Source organism: Zalophus californianus, chromosome 3, assembly GCF_009762305.2.
Source record: "Zalophus californianus isolate mZalCal1 chromosome 3, mZalCal1.pri.v2, whole genome shotgun sequence".
Taxonomy (NCBI): domain Eukaryota; kingdom Metazoa; phylum Chordata; class Mammalia; order Carnivora; family Otariidae; genus Zalophus; species Zalophus californianus.
Window position 1 is genome coordinate 184,733,916 of NC_045597.1, and position 27,072 is coordinate 184,760,987.

Genomic DNA, 27,072 nt, shown 5'->3' on the forward strand with positions numbered 1-27,072 from the left:
ATACCATGCAAATGGAAAATGTTGGGAAATGTTCTGCCTTATCAATAGCTAACTGTTATTTGAATGTTTATTAGTAAGATGAGAAACTCAAATCTGGACGATGTTGGAAGGAAAAAAAAAAAATAAAAGGATTCTATTTTCACCAGACAGAAATCTTAAAGTTTCTATATTTTTATGATATATACCAAAAAAGTACAGCTTTTAAAATATTTATATTTCTAGTATTACAAAATATAAATGTATGTTTAAATCAAAGATCACTATGATAAAAGAAGTGATGGTTATGAGTTGGAATGACCAAACTAGCAAATTTTATGTTCTAGATCTCATCTCTCTCTGACAGTATCAGAAATAAAATCATAACAAGGACACAAAGGACTCAGATAATAGATTAATAATGCTTCCAACTTGGAATAATAAAGGCAACACTCAAAACTTCTAAAATTCGGTCAATAGAAATTATTGTGCAGAGTGGACATATGCTACATAGAATAAGATTGTATCTTTTTGTCTTTATATCTCAAAAATATCACTCAGTTCCTGATACATGGGCAGCTTTTAATAAATGTTTGTTCAATGAGTGCATGACTGCATGAATGCCTGAAAATTCTAGGAGTTACAGAAAAATATGAATGGTGTAGAGCAGAGGTTGGCAAACTTTTTCTATAAAGAGGCAGATAGTAAATATCTTAGGTGTGCAGGTCATACAGTCTCTTTCATAACCCACCTTGGCCATTGTAGTGAAATCACCCATAAATGACATGTAGAGGAATAGGTATGGGTGGTATTTCAATAAAACTTTATTAACAAAATCAAGCTACATGTAGTAGGTTGTAATTTATTGACCCTAAGATAGAGTAAGGTTGATCATTGTCTTCAAGAAGGTGCAATAAGTGAAAGGAAATAGAAAAACAAATATGAAGAACAACTTGAATAGTTTGGAATAGTTCCTTCCAACTAGGATGGTGCTGGTGTTTTTCAACTCATACTCCTTCGGAGAAAAACGAAAAGCTGGATTGAAAAACAAAAATAAAAGCAAAGATTGCAGAACAAGGAGTGCAGCCAGCATTTGGGGGCACAAGACTCAGAATGAGGGAAATGCATCCTGGTGAGCTGTAAATTCCCACTGGCCTTTTCTGGTATTTGCCAATTCAAATGGTAGGCAGTGTCCCACGGCTGTGCTATCAAAGTAGGGTGCAGCACCTGTCTGTAAGCTGTTACTACCAGGGTGTGTTGAAAGAGTTACAGTACATGACAAATTTAGAAAAGTGTATAATGAGTAATTTTTGGTTCATTTTATCTAATAACTTTTTAAAATGGTCCTGTAGTTTTATGTCTTTTATTCATTAAATCTTCTCAGGAATTCATACTTACTGTATTTTGCAAAGGTATCACCTAAAGACAGCTAAGACATTTTTAGCAAGTAAAATTTGAGTTCTTGATGGTGACACAATCCTTCCAGTAATGCAGTATTGCTTTTATTTTTAAGAGTTATTTATATATTTGAGAGAGAGAGAGAGCAGGGGAGAGGCAGAGGGAAAGGGAGAGAGAGAATCACGAAACAGACTTCCCACTGAGCATGAAGCCCTAGCCGGGGCTCCATCCCAAGACCCTGAGATCATGACCTGAGCCTAAATCGAGAATCGGTCGCTTAACCACCCAGACACCCCAGTATTGCTTTTGGTTTACTATTTTTTTGGTAGAGGCAGTTCAAATGGCTTGCATTTGGTCTTTCTCCATAATAACCCTTACTCCACAAATCAGGGAGCCAGTGTGGGGATTCTGCCTACTGTTAAGTATGTCTATTCCAAGTATGCCTTCTGTAACTTGGGAAGTAACCACAGATGAATACTGGAATCAGTGTCAATTAAGAGCCAGTATCTAGTAGTCCCAGAAAGAAGCAATTTCCTTTTCCCTAATGCACAGTTACCCTGGTTAAAAGCCATAGGTCCCTTTGGGAGAAGATTGGGAGAAAAATTACCAGGATAAAATTTCAGTAGTGTAGTGGGGTCCTCTTTTGAGGGGATCTGGCCTTCCCTACATTGAAGGTGGTGGGTCTATAAACTGGCTCATGCCTGGGAATTGATTCAGGGGTCATGACTCTGTTTTTATGATTCGAGTTAGACTTGTATTTACTTGATCTAGAAGTTGTCCGCTTATACAGATCAAGTAAAAAAAAAAAAATAGTAGGCTTACTATTTATTTCACTTTTAGGAACACCATGGTTAACTAGCCAACACCGTAGGTCTGTGCAATTGATTGCACAGCAATCAATCTGATTGCTGTTTTAACTCTGCTGTCCTTTAAGGTAAGTACATCCACCTTGTCTTTGACTGTTGAGTGTTGCCACTTGGTCCTGCCATCCTGGGGTCCAATTACTTCCACTGCATTTAAGTTTTCCAATGCAGTAGCTGTGAGTCCTTCTGTAAGTTCTGGCCTTCAGAGAAGAGCTTTCACAAGGATGCTGGGAATCCCCTCACAAATTTATTGTTCAAAGTATTGGTGAAGGTATACGTCTTGAACCTCCCATTTGAGTAAGTACGTCTTAAATGACAAATCGATCCCAACATTCCAATCTTCCTAAGCCTTTGAAACATTTCCTGAACATTAAAACAGGGAGGTCAGGCATTTCCAGTTTGCTCACAGTGGGCCATCTTTTGATGCATGGTTTTGTATATTAGAGCCCCTTCTTATTCCCCAAGCTGCCACATTAAATCATTAAATGTAGAATCTTTGTTTAGTGAGCCCATATCAATAAATTCTGCCTGATTCAACTTTATGTTCTTTCTACTATTATTCCACTTCCTTTAATGTCCATTTTCAGATATGTTCCCCTGATTTCTGTTTTAGAAATTAGAAAACTCTTTGTTTTGGAGTGTAGCACACCTCCTTTTGCATTATACTTTTCACCTCACCTCTAGGGGCCTTCTGGGACTTGAGTCAAATTACCAGGCTAGAAGCAAAGATGGGTGGTGGCCGTGGATTCTGAGGAGACCAGACTACATGTCTTCCACAGCACCTGTTATGGTTTCCTCAGGCAATGCAGGGTTAATCTCAGACAGGAGGAAAGGGAGATAGATCCCTGTGGGTGGGGATGACCCTGTCATTGTGTTTGGGGAGGACACCCTGCTGGAGTGGGGGAGCCAAGTCCACTGGGAGCAGGGAGGACTTTCCCACTGGCAAAGAAGACACATCATAATTTAGGGGCTTCTCAGAGTCCATAGTCTCTCGTGGTTCATCTCCCCCTCTGATTTCCCCTCCTTCATTTTCCCCTTCCTACTATCTTCTTTTTTTTTTTAACATATAATGTATTATTTGTTTCAGAGGTACAGGTCTGTGATTCAACAGTCTTACACAATTCATAAAATAAAATTAAAAAAAAAAAGAATTTAGGGGCTTACTGTCCCCAGCTTCATCATTGCCTCCCATCCCGACTTCCAGGATCGCATTCTTTCCCAATGCCCTCACATTAGCAGTAGACACTCTGTGAGGCTCAGAGTTCAACTTTCCTTGTAATTCATCCATTTGCAGGATGAGGGTCTGTGTTTGTTGTTCAGCAATTGCAGTTGTAGGGCTTTTGGAGATAAGGGTCTCCTTCAGGGGACTCCTACAAGCTCTTAACTCATTTATATAGTATGTGACCTGGAATTCAAATTTCTGAGCTCATCCTTTTCTCTCTTCCTTTCTTTTCTTTCTTTTCTTTTTATTTTTTAGGATTTTATTTATTATTTATTTATTTTTATTTATTTATTTATTTTAGAGAGAGAGAGAGCACACACTCATGAGTGGGGGGGAGGGGCAGAGAGGAGGGAGAGACTCTCAAGCAGACTCTGCACTGAGTGTTGAGCCCAAGGCAAGATTTGATCTCAGGACCCTGAGAACATGACCTGAGCCAAAACCAAGAGTCGGATGCTCAACCAAATGAGCCACTCAGGTGTCCCTGAGCTCATCCTTTTCTTTCACCACTTTGGGGACATTAGGAGCAATCACCCAACATCATTATATTCCTTAGTTCTCCAAAAGTGTTCTAAAGTATCATATACAGAGTTACTTAGCTTCTTTCTTTGTATAAGTAGTTGATTAGGAGTATGCAATACAGATCTTTTGTGTATCTTTACACAGAATGGCCTTAATCCAATATGACAGTGTCCTGATAAAAAGGTGAAATTTGGACATGGAAACACATACATGGGGGAACACCCTATAAAGATAAAGGTAAAGATTGGGGTGATGCTTCTACAAGCCAAAGAATACCAAAGATTGCTGGCAAACCATCAGAAGTTAGGTAGATTCTTCCTCAGAGCCCTCAGAAGGAACCAACTCTGATGATTACTTGATCTTGTACAACAAACTTCAGAACTGTGAGATAATAAATTTCTGCAGTTTAAACCACCTAGTTTGTGGTACTTTGTTATGGTAGCCCTAGTAAACAACTACAGTGTAGGAGTGAAAAATGCCCTTCCTATTTCTAGTTTTGTTTCCTGGACCTATGTACTCTGGTTAAGGGAGAAAAACATCATGTATTAGTTGTCTGTTTAGTGCATTTGCTGAAGTTTCTGTAACAGCACTTGCCCCCTATTATGTATTTTTATCTTATTATGGGTCCAGTAGACCATTCCTCCATAGTATCAGGTTGACCGCTGTGATGGTTAATTTCATGTGTCAACTTGACTGTATCATGGGATGCCCAGATGTCTGGTTAGATGTTATTTCTGAGTGCTTCTGTGAAAATGTTTCTGAAAGATTTGCATTTGAATCTTATGCTGAGTGGAGAGTATCAGTCCCCTGTGTGCATCATATAAACTCAAGTTTGCATAACTTCGATAATGCTGTTCCTTCCTCTTAGAATGTACGCTTTCGGGCGCCTGGGTGGCTCAGTTTGTTAAGCGACTGCCTTCGGCTCAGGTCATGATCCTGGAGTCCTGGGATCGAGTCCCACATCGGGCTCCCTGCCCAGCGGGGAGTCTGCTTCTCCCTCTGACCCTCTTCCCTCTCATGCTCTCTATCTCCCATTCTCTCTCTCTCAAATAAATAAATAAAATCTTAAAAAAAAAAAGAATGTACGCTTTCACATCCTCTAAGGTCTAGCTTCGTCATTTTGTTCCAAGAAGTCTTTCATAAATCACTTCTTTCTGCATCCCCTGTGATCAGGCTAAGCGCCTCACTGTGTCTCCATAAATCTTAGACAATCATCAACAACTAATAGGGGCTCAACAAATGCATTTAGAGTTCAGCTGAATTGGAAATTATCCATGATGTTAGCAACTTAGTGAAATATAATTATTTGTCCCAATTATTATAGTTTGAAAGACAGATTTTATTTTGTATCTATAAAGGGTTATCTATCCACTAGATTTGCTAGAATATAGACATTATCACTGTTTCAGAAAATACTGCACAAGAAACCAGACACTAACTAAAACCTAAAGTCATTTCTGAAATTTTAATTATCATTGACATATATCTAGGTAACTAGAAGTTATTAAACATAACTCGAGATTTAAAATTGCCTTTATTTCATGTACTTCTAGTAAGTTTTCTATATATTTTATAATAATTCAGATTTTTGAAGAGTGTGGTAGACTCTTTTCAAACATGGCATCAGAGGATGGAACCAAGTGCCCAGAAAGTAGAGCCAAAAGCTGAAAAATACAATGAATAAAGGAATCACTCCCAGAAAACAGAAATTGTCACAACTCTACTCCCTGGAGAAGGAGCTCAGTGATATGCTTCCAGGTAGGTTTCAGAATTAATTAAGACCAGTGACTGTCTGCTGCTTATAGTTTCCTGTACATTGAGTGTTGAGGGCTTGAGGTGCTGATGACAAGTTTTTTGTTGTTGTTCACAGATGTCTAGATCAAGAGTTGCTAACCCTGAGGCACCTTAACCACATCCAGACATGATTAAAATTGCAAGGATTTGGAGACTGAGGCTGATATCAAAACTAAGATAATACTTTGGGGGAAGGCTTAAGAGATTTTTCATGAAAGAAGAATGTGAATAAATTATTGTAGGTGGAGAGTGGACTCTGGAAAATTCCTTTCAAGATGGCCACAGTAATTACCCCATCCGTCTATGCAAGTCCTTTGCCATGTGACTTTTTCATGTCTTCCATCAAGCGGTGGAGTCTGTTTTCCCGTCTCTTTAAATATGGGATGACCTTGTGACTTACAGTGATCAACAGAATGCAGTGGAGTGATATTGTATGTGTAACTTCTCAAGCTAGTCCTTCAGGGGCCCTGTAGCTTCCACTTTCACCCTCTTGGACTCCTGAGTCCACAATGCTGTGGGAAAATACCCAGTCTACCCTACTGGTAGATGGTACCCAATTGACAGCACTAACTACTGGCAAGGTGAGTGGGGCCATTTTGTACCTTTCACCCCAGTCAAGATATCAGATGAAAACAGCTAATGAGTGTTCCCAAGGGATTGCTGCAGAAGAACAGCCCAGTTCACCAACCCCTAAAATTGTAAGAAATAATCAATCTTTGCTGTTGTTAGTTCCTATGTTTTGAGCTGGTGTGTTACACGATATTAGAAAATTGAAAAAAAAAACACATTTATCTAAATTTTTAAAATAAGAAAATGAATTTGTCAGGGCACCTGGGTGGCTCAGTCATTAAGCGTCTGCCTTTGGCTCAGGTCATGATCACAGGGTCCTGGGATCAAGCCCTGCAGCAGGCTCCCTGCTCAGCAGGAAGCCTGCTTCTCCCTCTCCCACTCTCCCTGCTTGTGTTCCCTCTCTCACTGTGTCTCTCCCTGTCAAATAAATAAAATCTTAAAAAAAAAAGAAAGAAAATGAATTTGTCATACTTTTAGGTGATTTTATACAATCAAGAGTTATTGGTGACAATTTTATATCAATATTTGGTAACTGAACAAGGTAAGAACTCAATAAATATTTATTGAATGCTAAATCAATGTAGGCAGCTTCAATCCTCAAATCAAGAATCAACTAATTTTTTTTTGTAGAAAAGATTCTATGTATATTATTAGGGTTAAATTACTGTTCATCTTTACTAATTACTAAGGATCGTAGTATATCAGTTTATTATTTGTGCATTTTCCTCCATTTTCTCACTTTTTTAGAAGCTGAAAGACAACAGTGATGATGGAAAAGAAGAAAAAACTGATAAAGATCACAATCATCATTTTGTTTACATAATGTCTTAAAAGGTAATAAAATATCTTTAAGAGATTTTTTTTATGAGTCCCAAATGTGTTTTCATTTAAATGAGAGGATTAGAAATAAATACTGTGGAGCTCATTTGGTGAAGTTTAATTAGCATTTGATTCAGACTTTCAATTTTCAGCTCCTCTCCTTTCTGGTCGTTCAAGTAGATAACCAAGCTTCTCCTAACTTATGTATTCTCATCTGTAAGGTGGGGACAGTGATGTATGTCTCAGTAGATTATTGCATTTCGTAGACATTGAAGTGCTCAAAAGTGTTATTATTAATTCTCATTCTAGAAGGTTCTTTGCCTTAAATTACAATCTTTAACATTATATATAAGGTAGCTTGATTTAATAGGAAAATGTAGGCTATGTGACATAAAATGCAAGTTAGCCCACTCGGATACCCAACCCAACCTCTTCTGTATGGGCCTTCCTCAACTCTTGAGACTGGGAACCTGGAAAATTCACTTCCTAGAGTATTTTTCAGCTAAGTATGGCCACATGATTCACTTCTGTGTAATGAGTGAGGCACAAGCATGAGTGCGGAAGTACCACTATCTTCTCTCCCATCTGTAAGGTAGATGTGATGATAGGAATTGGAATAGCTGCCATGCAACCATGAGGGAAAGGGAACAAAATCAAACCCATGACCCCATGCTAACAACCTCCTACCTTTAGATTTATTGCTATATGAGAAAAGGAATGTCTCTAATTTCTTGAAGGTCATAATTTAATTGAATTCTCCCTCACAAGTGAATGCAAGCCCCACCTGAGACACCCTTTGGTGTGGAATGGATACAATTTCATTTTATTCCTTACTAGTTGTGTGACAGGGGCAAAAACAACATGTGGGAGCAAGGGTTGGTGAGAGAGGGGTCCAGCTATTGATACAACCCAAGAACGAACACATCAAACACCCAAGAGTGTTTCTGGCAGATAATAGGCCGTGAGTGGCAAAAATCACAGATAAGAATTATTTCCCTTATCTTATGGCTGTGAGTTGTTTGTTGAGAAATCATGGAATTACTTCCCTATGAACATTTTGTCTTGAAGAGAACACGTTGGGCAATTCAGCAGAGTCTGAACAGAAAATAAAAGTTATTGAGCATATTAAGCACTAAGCAAATGTTAACTCTCTCTCCTTTAGGTTGTGTGCTTACAGGTAGTTTCCAGACAAACCAACCAAATAACTTTCAAAAGCTAATTACAGCTTGAAACTAAGAGGAGGCTTGATATTGAAAGTATTTTTTTTTAAAGTCAGTTTAAAATGTACCATGTCTACTGACAGATGTGGTTCATATTCAGTGGTCTTATTTTAAAATAAATAAATATAGCAAGAACTACTCTGCTAAGCATATACATTTCATCACATTCTGGATACTGAGCTGCTTACCATCAAAAAATAACCCAAGTTTAAGAAAGTGTTTTACTAAAAACTGGCTTACAGGATTTTTTTTTTCTTTTTACCTCTATATGAAAAATCCCAAATAACATTGGACAATGCAGTCCCTTGGAATATATGATCTCACAGTATTTTACAAAAATAAAGTCCTGACACACTGTATTTTAAGAGTAAGAGTGGGTGAGACATGAAAGAAAATAAAAAACTTGAGTCTCTTTTGGGTTAGAATTTGTTCACTTCTGTGTAAATAATTAAAAAGAATCTCTCCCTCTTTTGAATTCACTTGTGGTCAATTAGGTAATCTGGACCAAACCTCCTGCTGAAAAGTACAAAACATAAAGGATAAAATGTATATATTAAAATAAAATCTTACAAACATCAAACAAGTCGTAAGGATTTACCAGGACACCTTGTCAGTGAGAAAATAGGGAAGCAGCCTCATAAAGCAGCAACTTCTATCCTGAGAGAATATGACCATCTTGACCAACTTAAACATTTATTTTGATAGCTCTGTGCAAAGAGAGAGCCAGATCAAAGGCTAGAGCAGACGGAAGAGCTGGTATCCGGTGGAAGACTCATTCCCACAATCTGGAACCTGAGAGGTCTACTCTCTCAAAATAAAGATGAGTGAGACATGATGCATCTGCTCCAGAACCCACATGCCTGAATGTCCAGGGAACCTCAGCATGTTGCTTTGAGGTGGCCCCTGACTGGCATCCTCCATGGAGGAAAGTGCTAAATCCGGTATCTCAAATTATTCATCTACTTTCCCCCAAATACATTTGCTGGCAAAGATAAGATACTGTATAACAGAACAATCTGACAAAAAATAATAAGATAAATAAAAAATAGATAGATAAAAACCAGATATGCAAACACATCAGACATCTGAATATATAATAGACCACGAAACCTATGCTTACTATGTTTAAAGAAGTAAAAGTGATAAAATTGAAAATATTAGTAGAAAGTGCAAAGCTATAAAAGATATCAATAAACTTGAAGATATAAATAAACCATGGGTTAAAAAAACCAGCTGAGATTAAAAGTCAATGAATAATGAAGGGGGGTGGGGGGCTTTACTTAAAACACTATTGGCCTAATGAGCACTTGCTATAGACACAGTGCATAGGTGGAATTTATGGGAGTGCTTCTTGCTGAAACAATTAAAGAAAATATTATTAATCACAGTGAAACATAATTTTATATGATATAGCATCCATGGCGGACACTTCTAGACCCCTTCATCTCCCTTTCGTTTTTCATTTTATCTTTAAATTTACTCCATCAGTGAGATCGGGAGGATTTGTTCACTTTCGGATGAGAGGACTGAGGAAGAGTGCATAAGTCTCTTTCAAAAATTATCATTACTTTTTACTTAATTTCACTTTTAAGAATTCAAAGTTGTTTTGGGGAAAACTCATCTATATTATATAGCTTGCTAGATTGGGTGAAACTTGAGATTAGCTCTTAAATATATCTTTTCCCCACATATGGATAAAAATTGTGTTTACAGTTTATAAGTAAATACTAAAATTGGTGGAGAGACGTCGATTCTCAGCCAGGTGGACAGCATATCACTGGGTGATATTTGTATGTCTTAGGAAATGGATACATGTGTATCTGAGCTGTTTGTTAAGTGTGGGTGAAACCGTTGTGAAGTGAAATGCATGGTGGGTGACACGGCATCACCGTGGTTTTCTGAGTTGAAGCCTACAGTTTGGGATTTAAGAAGACATAGACTTCAGAAACCGAAGGATAAAGAACTATTTCCATCAGCATGTAAGGACACCATTATCCCGCATCCTAAGTGATAAAGATGGAGACACCAAGAAAATGCATTAGTTTTGTAAATCAAAATTGTGTCTGAGCAAAAGAATATGCCTCTGTGGAGGTACAGCAACAACCCTATTTTTTTAAAGATTTTATTTATTTATTTGATAGAGAAAGACACAGCAAGAGAGGGAACACAAGCAGGGGGAGTGGGAGAGGGAGAAGCAGGCTTCCTGCTGAGCAGGGAGCCCGATGTGGGGCTCGATCCCAGGACTCTGGGATCATGACCTGAGCCGAAGGCAGATGCCTTACAACTGAGCCACCCAGGCACCCCCAGCAAGAACCCTATTTAAAGAAAAGAAGATAAAATCTAGTTAGAAAAGAGCCTCCCTGATCACATGGGGGGGGGGTGACAAAAAAAAGAATCAGTCAAATGTCTGGGGAAGAAAAGTGACTCAAAAGAGTATGTGACAATGGGTTTAAGGAAGAGAGAAAATCAGGGGTGGACAGAGAGGGGCTTGCCAGCATGCACCTGTCCAGAGTGTGACATTGAAACGAATATCCTAGGGAAGTGAAGCTCTGTAGAGTAATGTTCCTCCAGTTTTTGTGTACTGTTTAGTTCTATTAAATACATTTTCATTCAATTAAGCACATTTAATAAGATACAGTTTTAGATGCTTAGTTGTATATAGTCTTTTGACTAATACATCTGAAACGAGTCTGCTTATCAATAGCAAAGATGTCAAGTTCAGTCGCACTCTCCAAGCATTTCCCAGTTTTCACTGCCTATTTCACAAATGGAAAGGCTCTCAAGAGCCTTCTCTGTGACTCTGTTAGCACCTTAGCCCTGCCAATAATTTGAATCAAACAAATTTCAAGGGATTGGGACAGCTATGGTGTTATAATGGGAACTTAAAAAAAAAAAAAAACAGTACAAATGACAGAATCACAAACTTACAGATGGAGAACAGGCTAGTGGTTTGCAGAGGTGGGAGGTGGGATGGAGGAGGTGGCCTTAGGAAAGAACAGCACAGGGAATCTGTGATGTAGATTTCTGTCTCTTGCCTGTGGTGGCAGACACATGAACTTACACGTGTGCAGAGAACGGAAAACATGCACAAATGAGTACCTGCAAACCCGGTGAAATCTGGGGCGCCTGGGTGGCTCAGTCGGTTAAGCGTCTGCCTTCGGCTCAGGTCATGATCCCAGGGTCCTGGGATGGAGCCCTGTGTCAGGTTCCCTGATCAGTAGGGAGCCTGCTTCTCCCTCTGCCTGATGCTCCCCCTGCTTGTGCTCTCTCTCTCTCTGACAAATAAATAAATAAAATCTTAAAAAAATAAACAAATGAAAGACTGAGGCTGGACAGAGCTCTGAGAAAGAAGATAAGCATGGAAACTTACTTTGTTGCCTGGCTCAGAAAGAAGTGTCCTTTGCATGTGCTGGATCTGTGTGACATTTCATTTACGGAGTCCAAGCTCTGACAAAGTTTCCACCAAAATGGTAGGCTTTTGTTTTCTAGCAGGTGATGAAGGGACCCCATATTCCAATATAGAGGTAAAGGCGTGTCCATATCTGGCCCTACTCATCTCTTCCCCCATCCACCAACAAAGAGCAGATGTTTAATATCAGGGAGACAGTGATTCACATCCTTCTACATCATTTAGTACCCGTTGCTTAGGTGGGGGGAATAAAGTATAAACCCTTGTCTATTTGAAATGCTAGAAGCATTAAGCACATTATCTTTTTCTTCCAAATGGTTTTTGCATGAAAAGAATGATTACTATTATTTTTGCCTCTGATAATTTTTGGAACGAGTCATCATTGGTAGATGTTAACTTTTATTCTTTACTAAAAGAAGAGACATTTCTGCATCACGAGATATCTTGAATAGATTAAATTGCTTTGGGGGAAAATTGCTGCAATGAAACTGTAAAAAGTTGCTTAATATGGAGGTTTCTTTTAAAAAAAAAAATGTCCACCCTTATTGTTTATTCAGAGAGATTTCTGTAGATTTTTGCCCCCAGAAGAATTTTTCAAGCACTGTAGAATCATTGCTCAATTTAGAGCTGGTTTCAATAGTTCCCTTAGGATTGGAGTATAATAAATACATCAGTGTACTTTCTTTTTCTTTACATGTTTCCTTGAAAGGTTTTAGCCATTTTTCCCCCTAAGAAAATATCAACTTAAAGAAGATTGTAGTTAGAGGCATTTTAATAGTACTGCCTTTTTTCTCCTCCTATAAAAGAGATGAATGACATGAGTGAAGTGATAACCACTGGTACTTTACTTGACAAAATATTTAACGTTGGCTGAGGTAAACGAGGAAAACTAAAAGGATGGCAGTCATTTAAAGCCAGAATGTGAGATTCTTGTTAGCCCACGGCAATGCCCCAAAGCTTCGTCCCACTCCCTGCAGTTAGAAATCGGTCTTCATACCGAACAGACTTGTGTGGCAGGCGCCCCAACCAGGGTGTAGTTGGAAGTAGAGGGGAGCCCATCTCTCCACTCCGTTACAGTGAGCGTCGAGAGTGTGGCTGGTGGAGTCAGAACACATTTCAGCTCTCCTTCCGTGCCTGAACCTCAGCTACCTCAGGCCAATGAGTAACCATGAAAACCAACAACAACAACAATGTGGACAGCTATCAAACACCTGTCTGTGCCAGTTTTTATAATAAACACTTAATATGCATTGGTTCTTCCACTCTTCACCGTGGTTGCATGTAACCTCCCTCTCCCTTTCTGATAACCCTTTCTGATAAGAAGGCTCGAAAGGACCGAGTGAGTAACTTGCCCCCAGGCACACAGCTTCTCAGTCGCCCAGTGGCATAACCAGCATTTTCTCTGATGCCTTTATGAAGGTACGATGACATTCAGAGATCTGTCAGGGAGTTCCACAACCCAGGTCAATGAGTGGACCTCCATTTAAGGGACAAGAAAGAATGTGAGGTTGTGGGAAGCCAGAGATCAGCCAGGAGAGGGGTGGAGCAAAGTTGATCAGGGCCCTCTGCATGAGATCATCCAGACTGTAAGGCCAAAAGCTCGTGTGGCGACGCTTGTTTTCTGGTGGCGTAAAATCAAGTCCCAAAGGGGGGGTGGCTTAATCCTGCAGACCAGTGCCGAAGTGGTCATACCTGCCCAAGGAAAAGGCTTAAGTGGATTCTGACTCCCATGGCATCTGAAACAAGCCTCACTGAGCTGGAAATCTTCCCTCTGTATGTAAGTTTTCTTATAGACATTGATCATCTTTCCAAAATAAATCAGGTTTGTCAAGACAAGAAGAAAGATTTCCTCCCTTGAAAATTGTTTTGTTTTTTGTTTTTTGTTTTTTTATGCAATGGTCGGTCAAGCTGGGCCACAAGAGAAGACAGAAGAGCAGCTCAGGAAAGAAGCCAAGTGTAAGATACTCACAGGTCCCAGAATCAAGAGACCCTGCGTGTCAGTTTGCAGGGTCACATGAGAAATGTATCAGGGTGGTCAGGATCCAGAAGCCAGGCTCTGGAAGGGTGCCTAGGCTGTAAGATTTATTGCGGCTTCCAGGGAAAGGCAAAGCAGGGCAGGGGAAAGTGTTGAGAACTGACTAGTTTGAATAATTTCAGCAAGCCTCGAGCTATAGGGGGAGTCTTTAGTTGCTGGTACCCTGGCCCTGGGATGATGCAGATGGTGGAATATGGCCTCATGGGTGTGTGGGCAGACAGAAGAGGTGTGGCTTTGGACTGGTCAGTTTGCAGATGAAAGACATGCTCTGGCTGAGCCCTTTGTTATCTTGAAGAATTGGCTAGCCCCAAGGGCCAGTGCTTCCTGGACAGAAACGTTTTTCTAAAATGTCAGAACATTATAAGATACAGAAAATAAAACCATATATATTTATATTGTATACATAATAAAATTTATATATATTTATTTTTGTATATGTATATATGGGAAATACAAAATAAACAGCCCATTGTGAAGGGGCACCTGGTGCCCACACTGCTCCATTCTGCGTCCCATGTCTTGGATTTCCAAAGGCGAACACCCTCCAAGCTCATTGTCTTGCCTTCTTCATCCCAGAGCGGCTTGTGTCAAGTTTGACTGTAAAGTCTCATAAAATTTCTAAATACTCAGAGTCCTGGAACCCATTCCCAAAGATTCTGATTTAATATGCCTGCCTAAAGATCTGGAAGCCTGAAATGTTAGCAACTATGCAGACCCCATGCCCTGGGGACAAACTCCTCTGCCATTGGCTGGAGAAATGTACACACACACACATTCACACTCAGACACACGCTCACACTTGTACCTGAAAACTTCCAGTCCCACCACCTTTTGCGAAACTTTCCCAAGCCTCTCTCCACCCTGGATTAAACCACTGCAATTTGTCACAGCCAGGGCCCTTAAAAAAAAAAAACAACAACAAAACACATTCTGGATGGGGGCCACACTCCCAGTGCCTGGCATCTTCTACTTTTGGCTCAACAATATGAGATGTGTAACTCTTCTCAAATATGGCATTCAAAACTCAGAACATAAAACCTGGCAAACTCGCTGGGATGGGGAGGGAGACTGCTTACATTGCTTCCAGGTTCCTGCATCAAAAAGACCAGAGTGCATTAGAGGGAGAAAGACATTTAGGCAGTGCCACACTGAGTCCTTAGGAGAATGGCTAGTCAACCACAGGCCCCTGATGTGTCTTGACACTGGACAAGATTTGTTTCAACCCCACAAACGGAAGACCTATCACTGAAATGGTGGGGACTTTCAGGGACATCAGCAGAAAATTGCCCTTCGAATTCCAAATCTCAATTACAGTGGCAAGATAGAAATGGAGGGAAAATTTGAAACGCTCTATATTTACATAAGCTATGGAATTGCCAATAGTATGGCTGAATGGTGGTCCCCAAAAAGATATGTCCACAACCTAATCCACAGAACTTATGTATATTCTTTTATGTGGCCAAAGATGGGATTCATTAAGAATTTGGAGAGGGGGAGCATATCCTGGACTCTCCAGGTGGGCTCTAACTCCAATGACAAGTGTCCTCATAAGACTGAGGCAGAGGGAGATCTGACAAATAGAGGAGAAGTGATGTGAAGAAGGAGGATGAGGTCGGGATGATACAGCCACAAGCTCAGGACTGCTAGCAGACAGCAGACACTTGCCAAAGTCAAGGAACAGAACCTCCCCAGGGGCCTCTGGAGGGCGCGAGCCCCTGCTGACAGCTCGACTTTAGCCAAGTGAGACCCATTTCAGAACTTTGGCCTCCAGAACTGGAAGATAATAAATTTGTGTTAGGCCATGTTTGTTATAGCAGCAATGGGAAACTAAGACACCAACCAACAAGGAAGTTACAGATTTGGAAAGACGGTCTAAGCAGACCAGGTGGGCTTCAAATGCTAACCCAGCCATAAACTATCTGCGGGACTGTCTCAGTTTCCTCGACTGTAGAAAGGGGCTAATAAGATTTTCTTCACAGTGTTGTTGTGAAGATCACATAAGATAACTGGAAAAGTGTCAAATAGTACACTTATAATAAATAAAAGCTGCCAGTATGAGTCCTAGTTACCAAACATTGTTGGACAGAGAGAACTCTACATTCCCACGTTTTCTACACTCAGAAGGTGTGTTTTATTTCAAAGAACATTGCAAGAAGCACCTATGTAAAGGCACTCTGTTCCCATAACTATGCCTAGTAGAATGCACTGGATTGCACAGTGGTAAAAAGTTTATGACCTCTCAAGTGGTCTGCTTCATAGATCTCTTGGGCTCTTCAAACAGCAAAAAGCCTGTTGTTTGGCACAAATTGTGGTAGAAAACTTATGTGGCTATGTGAATGTTCGAAGAAGCAGACAGAAACAGGCCAAAAGTGAGCCAAATGGAAATATTAAAAACTAATGATAAAAAAAACCACCACATGTTACTGTATGACTTGCTTCTTTAAATGTTGATGGATGCTACTGACAATCAGTGTCTGGGCCTAGGGTTATATAAAACTTACTGATTACAAAATTCATGCATTCTCATCTTTAAAGAAAATAACTTCAGTTGTACCTATTCTCATCAAGTAAACAATATTCCAACTATTTCAAATGGGTCATTGTTAAGTTCCACAAACATGTCAAGTATCGGATCATCTGTGTGATGAGCTAATATTAAGAAAGCTTCTTCATCCTTCTAGAGCCGCTTCCCAAATTCTAGGCACTAGGAAATCAAGCCCAAGAAATAAGACTAGTCAAAGCCCCACTTCTTTCTACACTGCCCTTTCCTGGAAGCTTGGACCACTGAACTCAAGGGGAACCCTGTCCAGACACTGGCACCAGCAACCACCTCAGGGAGTGGGGACATAAGTATTCCCAGGATGAGAGCTCCTCAGCCAGCTTAGTGTTAGCTTTGCTGTCTATCCCGCTCTGACTTTGTTTTGGTTTGGTTTTTGGTATTCCATTATCTTGATTCTTGCTTTGTTTTCTGATGACTGCATTTCTATCTAGTATTCCAACTCTGACAGCTGAGTTGTGTGTTTTCTTCTTGCTAGGTTCTATGCTCAGTGAGCTGACTTCTCTGGGATCCAGTCCCAAAGCTATATTTCTAGGGCCAAATTCTAGCAACCTTCTGGCCAACACCTTTGATGCTGACTGTCCACTTGCTTGGCTTTGGTGTCTAACTGTTCCCCAATTGGCTTCTCTCTTTTGGTGTGTTGGAGATTTTTCCATCCACTTTTGTTGCACATTAAGCACTGCTATGGAACATGGTAAAATGCAAACTATTGTAATTGTATTAGGATAAGAAACAATCATTTTCAGATGCAAAAACCTCTTGAAAGGTAAAGAGAGATAGTATTTATCAGCTGATGGGGAGCATTAAGTTGCTCCTAATTCATAGTTTATTTAATAATGAGAGTTTGGCTATGAGATATTTTGGGGGTAAAGAGAACTGCCACAGAAGTTAAGTGTGAATGCTACACTGCTGTGGAAGAGCCTGGACAAGAAGAATTCAGACCAGAACCCCTGAGAAGTAGAGAGGCAAGGGGTGGGGTGGTGTAACAATGGGGGAGGGGGTGGGTGGAGTTCAACTAGTACAGAGTTGAGAGGATTGACAAAAGCCAAACCTTTCTGCTTCCAAACATGTTTTGGGTTTTTCTTTTTCACTCCCCTCTTTCTTAGGAGACCAGATCATATTTTCAAAGCATTTCTATTGGAAGATCAGGAATGTCTGTGAAGAGAAACTCCCTAACAACATTCTCCCAGAACAGTAGAATTGGATAAGATCTCAAGGGCAGAATGCCCATTGATCCACAGTTGCCCCAGACAGTCACATTTATATCTGTTGTCCTGGTGTAATTATTAATATTGGCCCCCATTGACTTTCTAAAGTGGCTATGTCTCAGGGATGATAAATTAAGCTAATGGCACATTGTATATTTAAAATTTTTCCACAGCGATGCCTGGAAGGCTCAGTCAGTTAAGGGTCTGCCTTCAGCTCAGGCCATGAGCCCAGGGTCCTGGGACTGAGCCCCAAGTTGGGTTCCTTACTCAGCGAGGAGCCTGCCTCTCCCTCTGCCTGTTGCTCCCCCTGTTTGTGCTCTCTTTGTCTTCGATAAATAAAATCTTAAAAAAAAAAAAAAGAATCACTGAGGAACCCAAAAAACTTTAAAAAATAAATAAATAAAATTTAAAAAATAAAAAAGTAAAATAAAACTCCTTCACATCATCCAAATATGCTTATAGAAGAACTCATGACTCATCTATCACCAAGAGTTCATTCCATTACCATACCAATCACCACTGATGTTGACTGAAACAAAGTCAGCCTCTCATATCTGGGACAAAACCAACTTCCCATTGGTTCTATTTCTTCCTTTTGGGACCATTCTGAGCAAATCTGAGCCTTTCCACAAATATTTTAAAATAGTACTAGTTTTTCAAATCTTTCTTCTTTTTTCTTTTTCTTTTTTTTAATTCTTCCCAAATCTTTTCTTCACCAGACTAAGACTTCCCATTTCCTTTATCAATTGTCATTTGTCATTTTCATCCTGTCCATCTTTTATTCTAATACAGAGAGCTCATAACATGAGAAACTCATCTTCTCAGGGCACCTGGGTGGCTCAGCCAGTTGAGTGTCTGACTCTTAATATTGGCTGGGTTCATGATCTCAGGGTGGTGAAACCGAGCCTTGCATTTGGCTCTGTACAGGGCACAGAGCCTGCTTAAGATTCTCTCTCCCTCCCTCTTTGCTCCTCCCCTCCCCACTCCCTTTCTCTCTCTCTCTTTATTTTTTTTTAAAGATTTTATTTATTTATTTGACAGAGAGAAACACAGTGAGAGAGGGGGAACACAACCAGGGGGAGTGGGAGAGGGAGAAGCAGGCTTCCCGCTGAGCAGGGAGCCAGATGCGGGGCTTGATCCCAGGACCCTGGGACCATGACCTGAGCCAAAGGCAGACACTTAGTGACTAAGCCACCCAGGGCCCCCCTTTTTTTAAAAAAAATAATTTCTCAGTACATCCCTTCTACTCTTCACATTTAAAGTGAATACATATTCTTCACTCATGGCTGAATAACATTCAATTAGAAGCTATACGTTTTTGGCTGCAAATAATATTCCTGTAAGGATGGAGCTCATGGTCAACTCCATCCTTTCACATTCCCCCATGCTGATTAGCTAGATTATACCTTCCTTATTAGATGAGAGTTAGCTGGACCTCCAAATAACCTTTGATGCACAGCTTTAAAGTCAATTCTTCCTCATTCCAAAATTATGGAGCTGATATCACTTTGAACTTGAATGAAGAAATTTACAGTTATCATCATTGATTTTAGTCTTGTTAGAGTCGATCTTTCAATTTATCTGTCAATATTTATTTGGATCCCAATTCTGAAATTCTGCTTGATCTTTGACAGTTTTGTGAAATGCCAATTTGAAAAATATGTTTTTCATTTCTCATAATGTTCTGCCTAGGAAAACATGGGGTGTTGAGAAAAATTACTGAGAAAAAGAGAAGAAAAACAAGATTTTCATGTCTAGAATGTGCTAGAAGTTCCTTGGAGCTGGACTGATGTTTTCATAAAGGAATGAGCAGATTTTTTCCTAGTTTTTCATGTGTGCTACATGATCTTGCTGGAATAACCTTCTCTTTATCCTTGTCTATTCTGCAATCTCTCCAGCAAACTGGAGAGATTTGTAGTGAATCCTACAAAAGCTCAGTGAAGCATGTAGGTATTATGGCGTAAAGACAGGCAGGTACGCACTTAGCTTTGACAGGATATTTAGGGACTCACACAATATGGATTTCAGAAACTCTTTTCACTTTCAGTTGAGTCAATGAGACCAATCTGTTAAACAGTTTTGGTTGTCAGGATCATTGTTTAGCTTTCCCCTTTACTATGCTTAGGAAGACATAGAAATGGCATCACATGGCAGAACAAAAATCCATGTCTGAATTATATCATTTGCTCATGTGTTTCTCCACTGAACTTCTGTACTGGGGTGTTTGGGGGAGGCATACTATTTATTTTAAGATTTTATTTATTCGTGAGAGAGAGGTAGGAGGGAGGAACAGAGGGAGGGGAACAAGCAGATTCCACACTGAGCACAGCCTGACCTCAGGACCCCGAGATCATTACCCAAGCTGACCCATGAGTCAGACACCTAACCAACTGAGACACCCTGGCGCCCCTGGGGAAGGCATACTATTTGTCAGGCACTAGGCTGTTGCAAAATGAAAATTAATTCGGGATCCTTATTTGAGGGAACTCATTTTCTAGCAGTGGAGGCAAGCATATAAGTAAACTGTAATATAATAGAGATCAATTTTAGCTTCTGTTGGGAATTATATTTTATAGAAAATGACTATTCTTATTTTATAGACTCAAAAATGTCTACAACTGGAAGTTCTCATAAAGAGCATGTCTTCCTCCTCCATTACCATGAGATTCAATAACACAACCTCCTTTTGAAAGTACAGCTGTAGAAGCTAATATCCGTTAATTTCCTGAACTACACCATCATATTGAAAGTCATATCCTCACAGTGGAGTTTGTCTGGGTCTTCATGACACCAAAGACACCAATGACATAAAAAATATCATTTCACTGTTTTGGTTTCACAATGTGAAGATGTGAAATAGTCCTATTTGGAAACATTTTTTTATTTTTTTATTTTTTAAAGATTTTATTTATTTGTTAGAGAGAGAGAGAGCGTGGGCGCGCGAGAGAGAGTGAGGAAGGGTACAAGCAGGGGGAGCTGCAGGCAGAGGGAGAAGCAGGCTCCCTGCTGAGCAAGAAGCCCGATGCGGGACTCGATCCTGGGACTCTGGGATCATGACCTGCGCGCAAGGCAGACGCTTAACCGACTGAGCCACCCACGCGTCCCTGGAAACATTTTTTTTAAAGCTTTAGTTAAATGATATAATGCTAGCAAAGCTCAACTTTTTGTTCAAAGTAGAAATGAATATCTACGAGACAGGGAAATATGATTTGTCCTTCTAGATGGAATTCAGTCTCATGCTCCGTTTCTGACAAGGGGACTAAGAAATGCTTAGCAGGAGATCATTATTGCTGCGCTGGTCCCACGGAAGCTGCACTACCTCTATCCCTTATGGGAGAGCTTTCACATGACTAAAAATCACTCAGATATTTAGAGATGCTCTTTCCTCATAAATAGCCACAGTTACCTCTTTTAGAAGTATATAATCAAGGCATTTCTATAAATGGTATACAATTCTCTTGTGAAGCAGCAGGAGTTCATCTCTTTGGCCTATTCATATGGAGGTTGAGAATTGCATGCAAAAAATGAAGATATTGAATAATCTTTCCTTTTCTCCTGCCAGCTGTCCTCTATACCGGTGAATGCTACTCCTTCTAATGCTCTAAGGCTAATCTATTACTACTAGTACTGGTACTAGTACTACTCTTACACTATTACTTTCATTGCTACTATTGAGGATGACAAGAATCACAGCTAAAACTTTGAGCGTTGTGTCTTCACAATGACTGCATGAAGTTTGATTCTACTATAATGGCCATATTTCAGTTGCAAAATGGAGGCAGAGAGAGGTTGAGTAACTTTTCCAAGATCCAACAGCTCGGAGGTGGGCGGGGTCAGGAGTCAACCCAAAGCACTGTGGCTCCAGAACAAATGTTAATAACCATCATGGCCCGCCACCTCTGGATGAATCTTTACCTATTCCAATTATTGCAAATAATTGTATATTATTTATTACAGAACTTAGAATATTTTTGAAACACGTGCTTTAAGAAACTCCTAGGTATATCCAGACCATGCTATTTATAGAAACTAGGTTATAGCTTATTTTGGAAAAATTACGTTACCCTATGACAAATATTTTTGAACTTTTTGTTATTTTTTTCTCACAGGAGCTCAATTGACATTCAACTTTTTTTGGATTTTTAAGTTTTTATTTTATTTCCAGCTAGTTAACACAGTGTTATATTAGTTTCAGGTGTATAATATAGTGATTCAACAATGCCATGCATCACCAGGTGCTCATTACGACAAGTGCACTCCTTAATGCCCATCACCTGTTTCCTCTATCCTCCTACCCCCCCCATTAACATTCAGCTTTTCCTCTCTCTGTAATCAGTGTTTGACCTCCAGAAATATGTAATAACCAGTAAACTAGTAACAGAATATTTTTAATATTCTGAAATTATGAAAAATTTTTTAAAAGTTTACTATGTTTTAAATTTGTCATGAATATGTATATCTCTATACATAGGTATATATGTGCATGTGTGTATATATATATCCATATGTGTAGATAAGCAGAAAGAAATAATAAGGATTGATTATTGCCTTTAGGCCTTCAGTCTCATGTACAAGATAAGTGTATAAAAACATCACCATATAATAATGTACAATTGCAATGAACAATTACTTCATGAAAACGTTAGCTTTGTTATTTCTCTAATAATAAGAATTCTCTTGAGGGTAAGGGGGTAAGGAAAAGCATCTTTTTTTTTTTTAGAGGGGGTGTTGTGCATGCATGGGGCGAGGGACGGGCAGAGGGAGAGGGAGAATCTTAGGCAGGCTCCACACCCAACCATTGCAGGGCTCAAGCTCACAACCCTGAAATCATGACCTGAGCTGAAATCAAGAGTCAGATGGTTAACCGACTGAGCCACCCAGGTGCCCTTGCATTTTCTTTTTAAAGTTCCATTACATGTTTTAGTTTTTGGGACTAAGTAGCAATCTGTAAATATTTATTGGGTGTGGAATCATCATCATAGAGATTATTTTGTTTTTGTAGTTGTGCCTGCATTGTAAATATCTTAGTGTTTCCTAAAAGGTGTGATAAGTTTCAGAGAACAAAGAGCAGTTCCTATACCAACTATTCACTTTGAGAATTGGAAAGTAGGAAAGCAATCTGAAGTTCTCTAAAAAAGTACACAGCATCATGATTTTATTAAAAAAATGTGAGTTTTATGCCTCCCACAATTTTCTCAAAGCTAAAGAGACATCCAATGGAAAATTATTTATCATAGTCAATATTCAAGTCCACTTAGCTGTAATTAGTGAATCAGAAGAGACACACTTCTAATAATGAATAGTTATAAATTAGCTTAGGGGTAAATATCACATTTTTAATCTCTTTTCTTTCTCAGTCCAACACAAAGCCAAGGGAGATGCAGTCCTCTCATAACACTGGAGAATATTTGTACAGCATGTAAAGTTGGAAACAAATCTATATTTAACTCATACTAGTGGGGACTTTGATCCAGCAACGCTAGTGCTAGGAATTTTAGAGCAAAATCTAAAATCTGCCCACCAGCCTTGCTGGGACAGCAGTGGATAATCAAAGCAGACCTGTTGGAGATGGAGTTAGGGCAGTTGAAGAATAAAGCAAATAGAACTTTTCTATGAAGGCATTAACCCCGCCAAGTTAGTTCACTTCTCACAGTCTTCCACACAGTTCAAATCGCAAGTCAGGCCTTCATTATTTAAAAGATTCAGAACAATAAATTAGTGCTGATACTAAATGCCGTCTTCAGATTTTGTAGTTGGTCATAGCACCAACTGCTCGTAAATCACATAAGAAAACAGAAGATAGGTTTAATACCAAAGCAAGTCTCAGGCCTTACGTAGATAAAGTAAGAAGAAATCTCTACAGGCAATGCTAAATTTCTGAACATAATTAATAATAATAGGCCAAAGGAATTTATAATGAAAGCAGCATACTCTTTTTGGGGGGGGGTAGGTTTTATGGTTTTATTAACACAAATATGACGTGCACAACAAGCTGTCTATTCATTTTCTTCGCTGCACAGCCTGGCGTTGGGATTGGTGACTCTGATTGCCAGCTGGGCTGCTCTTTCCACAATAGCTTTGCGGTTCTTGGAGGAGACATTGTGAGCAATCTCTGCACAGTAAGATTTGTTGCACATCAGCAGCACTTCAAGCTCCTTAACGTTGTGGACTAGGAACTTCCGGAAGCCACTGGGCAACATGTGCTTTGTTTTCTTGTTGCTCCCGTAACCAATGTTGGGCATCAAGATCTGGCCCTCGAATCTTCTGCGCACCCTATTGTCAATGCCTCTGGGTTTCCGCCAGTTGTGCTTAATTTTGACATAGCGGCCTGACTGGTGCCGGATGAACTTCTTGGTCCTCTTTTTAACGATCTTGGGCTTCACCAGAGGTCTGAGGGCAGCCATGATGCCCAGTAACAGATGGCGGCCACCTCCACAGGCAGCGCCAAGAAAGAGAGAGGAAGCGCAGCATACTCTTTATAGACCTGTGTTACTTGTAGAGAAAAACAAAAAATTACCACAGATCATAGGAAATATGCAATTATTTTGGTGTATTATCTGGAAATCCAGATGTCTAAATTAGGCTGCTACAGGCATGGATGTAAAAAAAAAAAAAAAAGAAAGGAAACGTGGATAAAACTTGTATGTTCTACTCTGAAAATATCCATTTTTGCCTCTCTTTGATTTTAGAGACAAGACTAAAGGAAAGAAAATCATCTTATATGTCTTCTTTGTGTCAGGAAAAAATTGTAAAGATCAGACTACTTGGGGCAGAGTTGTAGTAGGACAGGTGGTATCAGATTCACATCTCCACATTTATTCCCTGAATTTCACTAGGGCAACTGTGCGAGCCACCTGAAGCTGCCAGCTAACAGAACTTAATAACTCCCTCAATATGATGCTAAACCTCGGGATTATAGCCGACATTCCTGAGATGAGGCACTTGAGAGTAAGAATGAGCCTGATGATTTTATTGACAGCTAAAATTGATTTCATGCTATTTGCTAGGTCTTGTGTTAACTATTTTACCTGGGTTATATCATTGATTGGTACCTCTCATTGGTGCCATGCAATAGATCCTATGATTATTTCCATTTTACCAATCAGAGGGAAAAACTGACTTAGAGAGTTTCAGTAACTTGCCAAAGGTCACATAGCTCATAAGTAATGGAACAAAGACTCAAATCCAGAGTCTTAACTATAATTTTACATTGGCTTAGGTTGCAGGTAGGTCACTTGGATTCTTGCTAATATATAAATATCAATATAAGGTGCTAGGCCACCATGCACTCCTTGGAAAGGCAAGATCATAGTGGGGAGATTGAAAGAGACTTCAAGGAAATCATTCAACGTACTTGATACCTGCCTACTGGACTTCAGAAGACCCCATGAAGACACTCTCAAACACTCATCTGTAAGAAATCTAAAGGGCTAGAAGCTGCTTGTGACTGGGTTAAGGCAGAAATGGAGGACAGAGGGGCACCTGGGTGGCTCCGTCGGTTAAGCGTCTGCTTTTGGCACTTCGGCTCAGGTGAAGCCCCGAGTCAGGTTCCCAGCTCAGCACAGAGTCTGCTTTTTCCTCTCCCTCTCCTTCTGTCCCTCCCCGCACTCATGTGTATGCTCGCTCTCTCTGTCTCTCTCAAATAAATAAATAAAATCTTAACAAAAAAAGAAATGGAGGACAGAGATTCATTGTTCTCATGGCCAGATGTGTGCATGATGGAGAGTTGGCCATAGGATGAATTTGAGAAAAAAAGGAAGAAGAAAGCAGGAGGGGAAGAATGACAGGGGGGAAATCGGAGGGGGAGACGAACCATGAGAGACTATGGACTCTGAAAAACAAACCGAGGGTTGTAGAGGGGAGGGAGGTGGTAGAATGGGTTAGCCTGGTGATGGGTATTAAGGAGGGACCGTACCGCGTGGAGCACTGGGTGTTATGTGCAAACAATGAATCGTGGAACACTACATCCAAAACTAATGATGTAATGTATGGTGATTATCATAACATAATAATAAAAAAAATGGAATGCTAACCCTCAGAATGAGGGCCTAGCTTCTGCAAGGAAAAAATAAATAAATAAAATAAAATACAAAAAAAAAAAAAAAAAGATGAATTTAAAGTAGACTCTGACCAGAAACTCTTCCTGCTCAGAGAACACTAATTCCAGTTCATGGTTATACTGCACAGATGAGAAATATTCTCCCTTGCTCATAACTGTCCTCCTTCTCCTTATCTGGCACTTACTCTACTGTAGGGCTAAAAAGAATTCCAGCTATATAGCTAAGAAGAGCAGAGGAGAGAGGGAAGAGGGAGAGAAGGGGAATGTTAGGTGAGGAAAAGAGAAGAGGCTGGTCAAACCATCTGTACCTATGTGGGCTTCTCAGACTAAAGCTAATGAGGGGGGTGGTTTACTCTAAATGAAATTAAGTGTTTTAGTTATTGCTGTAGATTGAATGTTTGTGTCTTCCCAAATTTATATGTTGAAACATAATCCCCAATGTGATGGTATTAGAAGGTAGGAGTTTGGGGGGGGGGGGCAATTAAATCATGAGAATGGAGCCACCATGAATGGCATTAGTGCCATTATAAAAAAGACTGCAAGAGCTTCTTTGCCCCTTCCTCCATATGAGGACACAGTCAAAAGATGGCCATCTATGAACCAAAAGGTGGGCCTTCACCAGACCTTGATCTTGGATTTCCCATCCTTCAGAACTAAATTTCTGTTGTTTATAAGCCACCAAGTGTATGGTGCTCTGTTATAGCAGCCCAAATGGACTACGACCGTTATAAACAGGGATGAGCATTTCAATTACTAAATTGAGACTATTTCTGGACCTAAAACTTACTAGAGAACTTTGCATTCTCTAAGAGTGGCATAAAAATACATGGGACTTATACAGTATGCCTTCCAGGGATCAGAGAGTAAAGTGAGAGTTAGTGTTTTATTTTATTTTGTGTTTGCTTATGCCTTATCAAGTGTTGTTGTTGAAAAAAGTTAATTTATGTAAAGCTTTTATGCCAATGTCCAGCAAATAGTAAGACTGATAGGAGGATAAGCTATAATTTCAGTGTAATGGTTTCATATTTAATTCCCCAAAGGAACAAAAGGTTTGGGGGATTTTTAAAAGCTACAGCTGAGAATTATTTTTAGGATAAAGTAATTTACCATCCCTGAGGACATTCTGGTATAGTCTGAAGAGTGGATTTTGGAGATTATAATCCAAGTGGTTTGACATAGATGACTAGAAGGTCTTTTGTGAGTGTTATGACTCTATCATCCACAATTCACAAGGCTGGCTCAGTATGAAGTTAATTGTTTGCCCTTCAGAAGCCCCTGAGACTTTCCATTAGAGATGTCCTCTTGGCTACTTTGGAGTGTGAAGGTGAAATATGTACTGGCTTGTCTCTCCTACCAAACTTGACTGGGCATGTGGTGATAGATTTGGTAGGGAGAATGGATTAATCTAGAAAGGCAGGATAAA

The 27,072-nt window shown here is 39.8% G+C and overlaps 1 protein-coding gene across 1 annotated transcript; it reads right to left on the reverse strand.

Moving 5' to 3' along the window:
- Window positions 1-23,546: 23,546 nt before the first annotated feature.
- LOC113919646 (60S ribosomal protein L32-like) lies at window positions 23,547-24,029 on the reverse strand. The gene has a single exon (XM_035726768.1). It carries the CDS (start codon window positions 23,992-23,994, stop codon window positions 23,587-23,589), a length of 408 nt encoding a protein of 135 aa, XP_035582661.1. The 5' UTR covers window positions 23,995-24,029; the 3' UTR covers window positions 23,547-23,586.
- Window positions 24,030-27,072: the final 3,043 nt, after the last annotated feature.

Bases quoted from the DNA above. Each gene is read 5' to 3' on its own strand.
- LOC113919646 (XM_035726768.1), bottom strand. From the start codon at position 23,994: ATGGCTGCCCTCAGACCTCTGGTGAAGCCCAAGATCGTTAAAAAGAGG.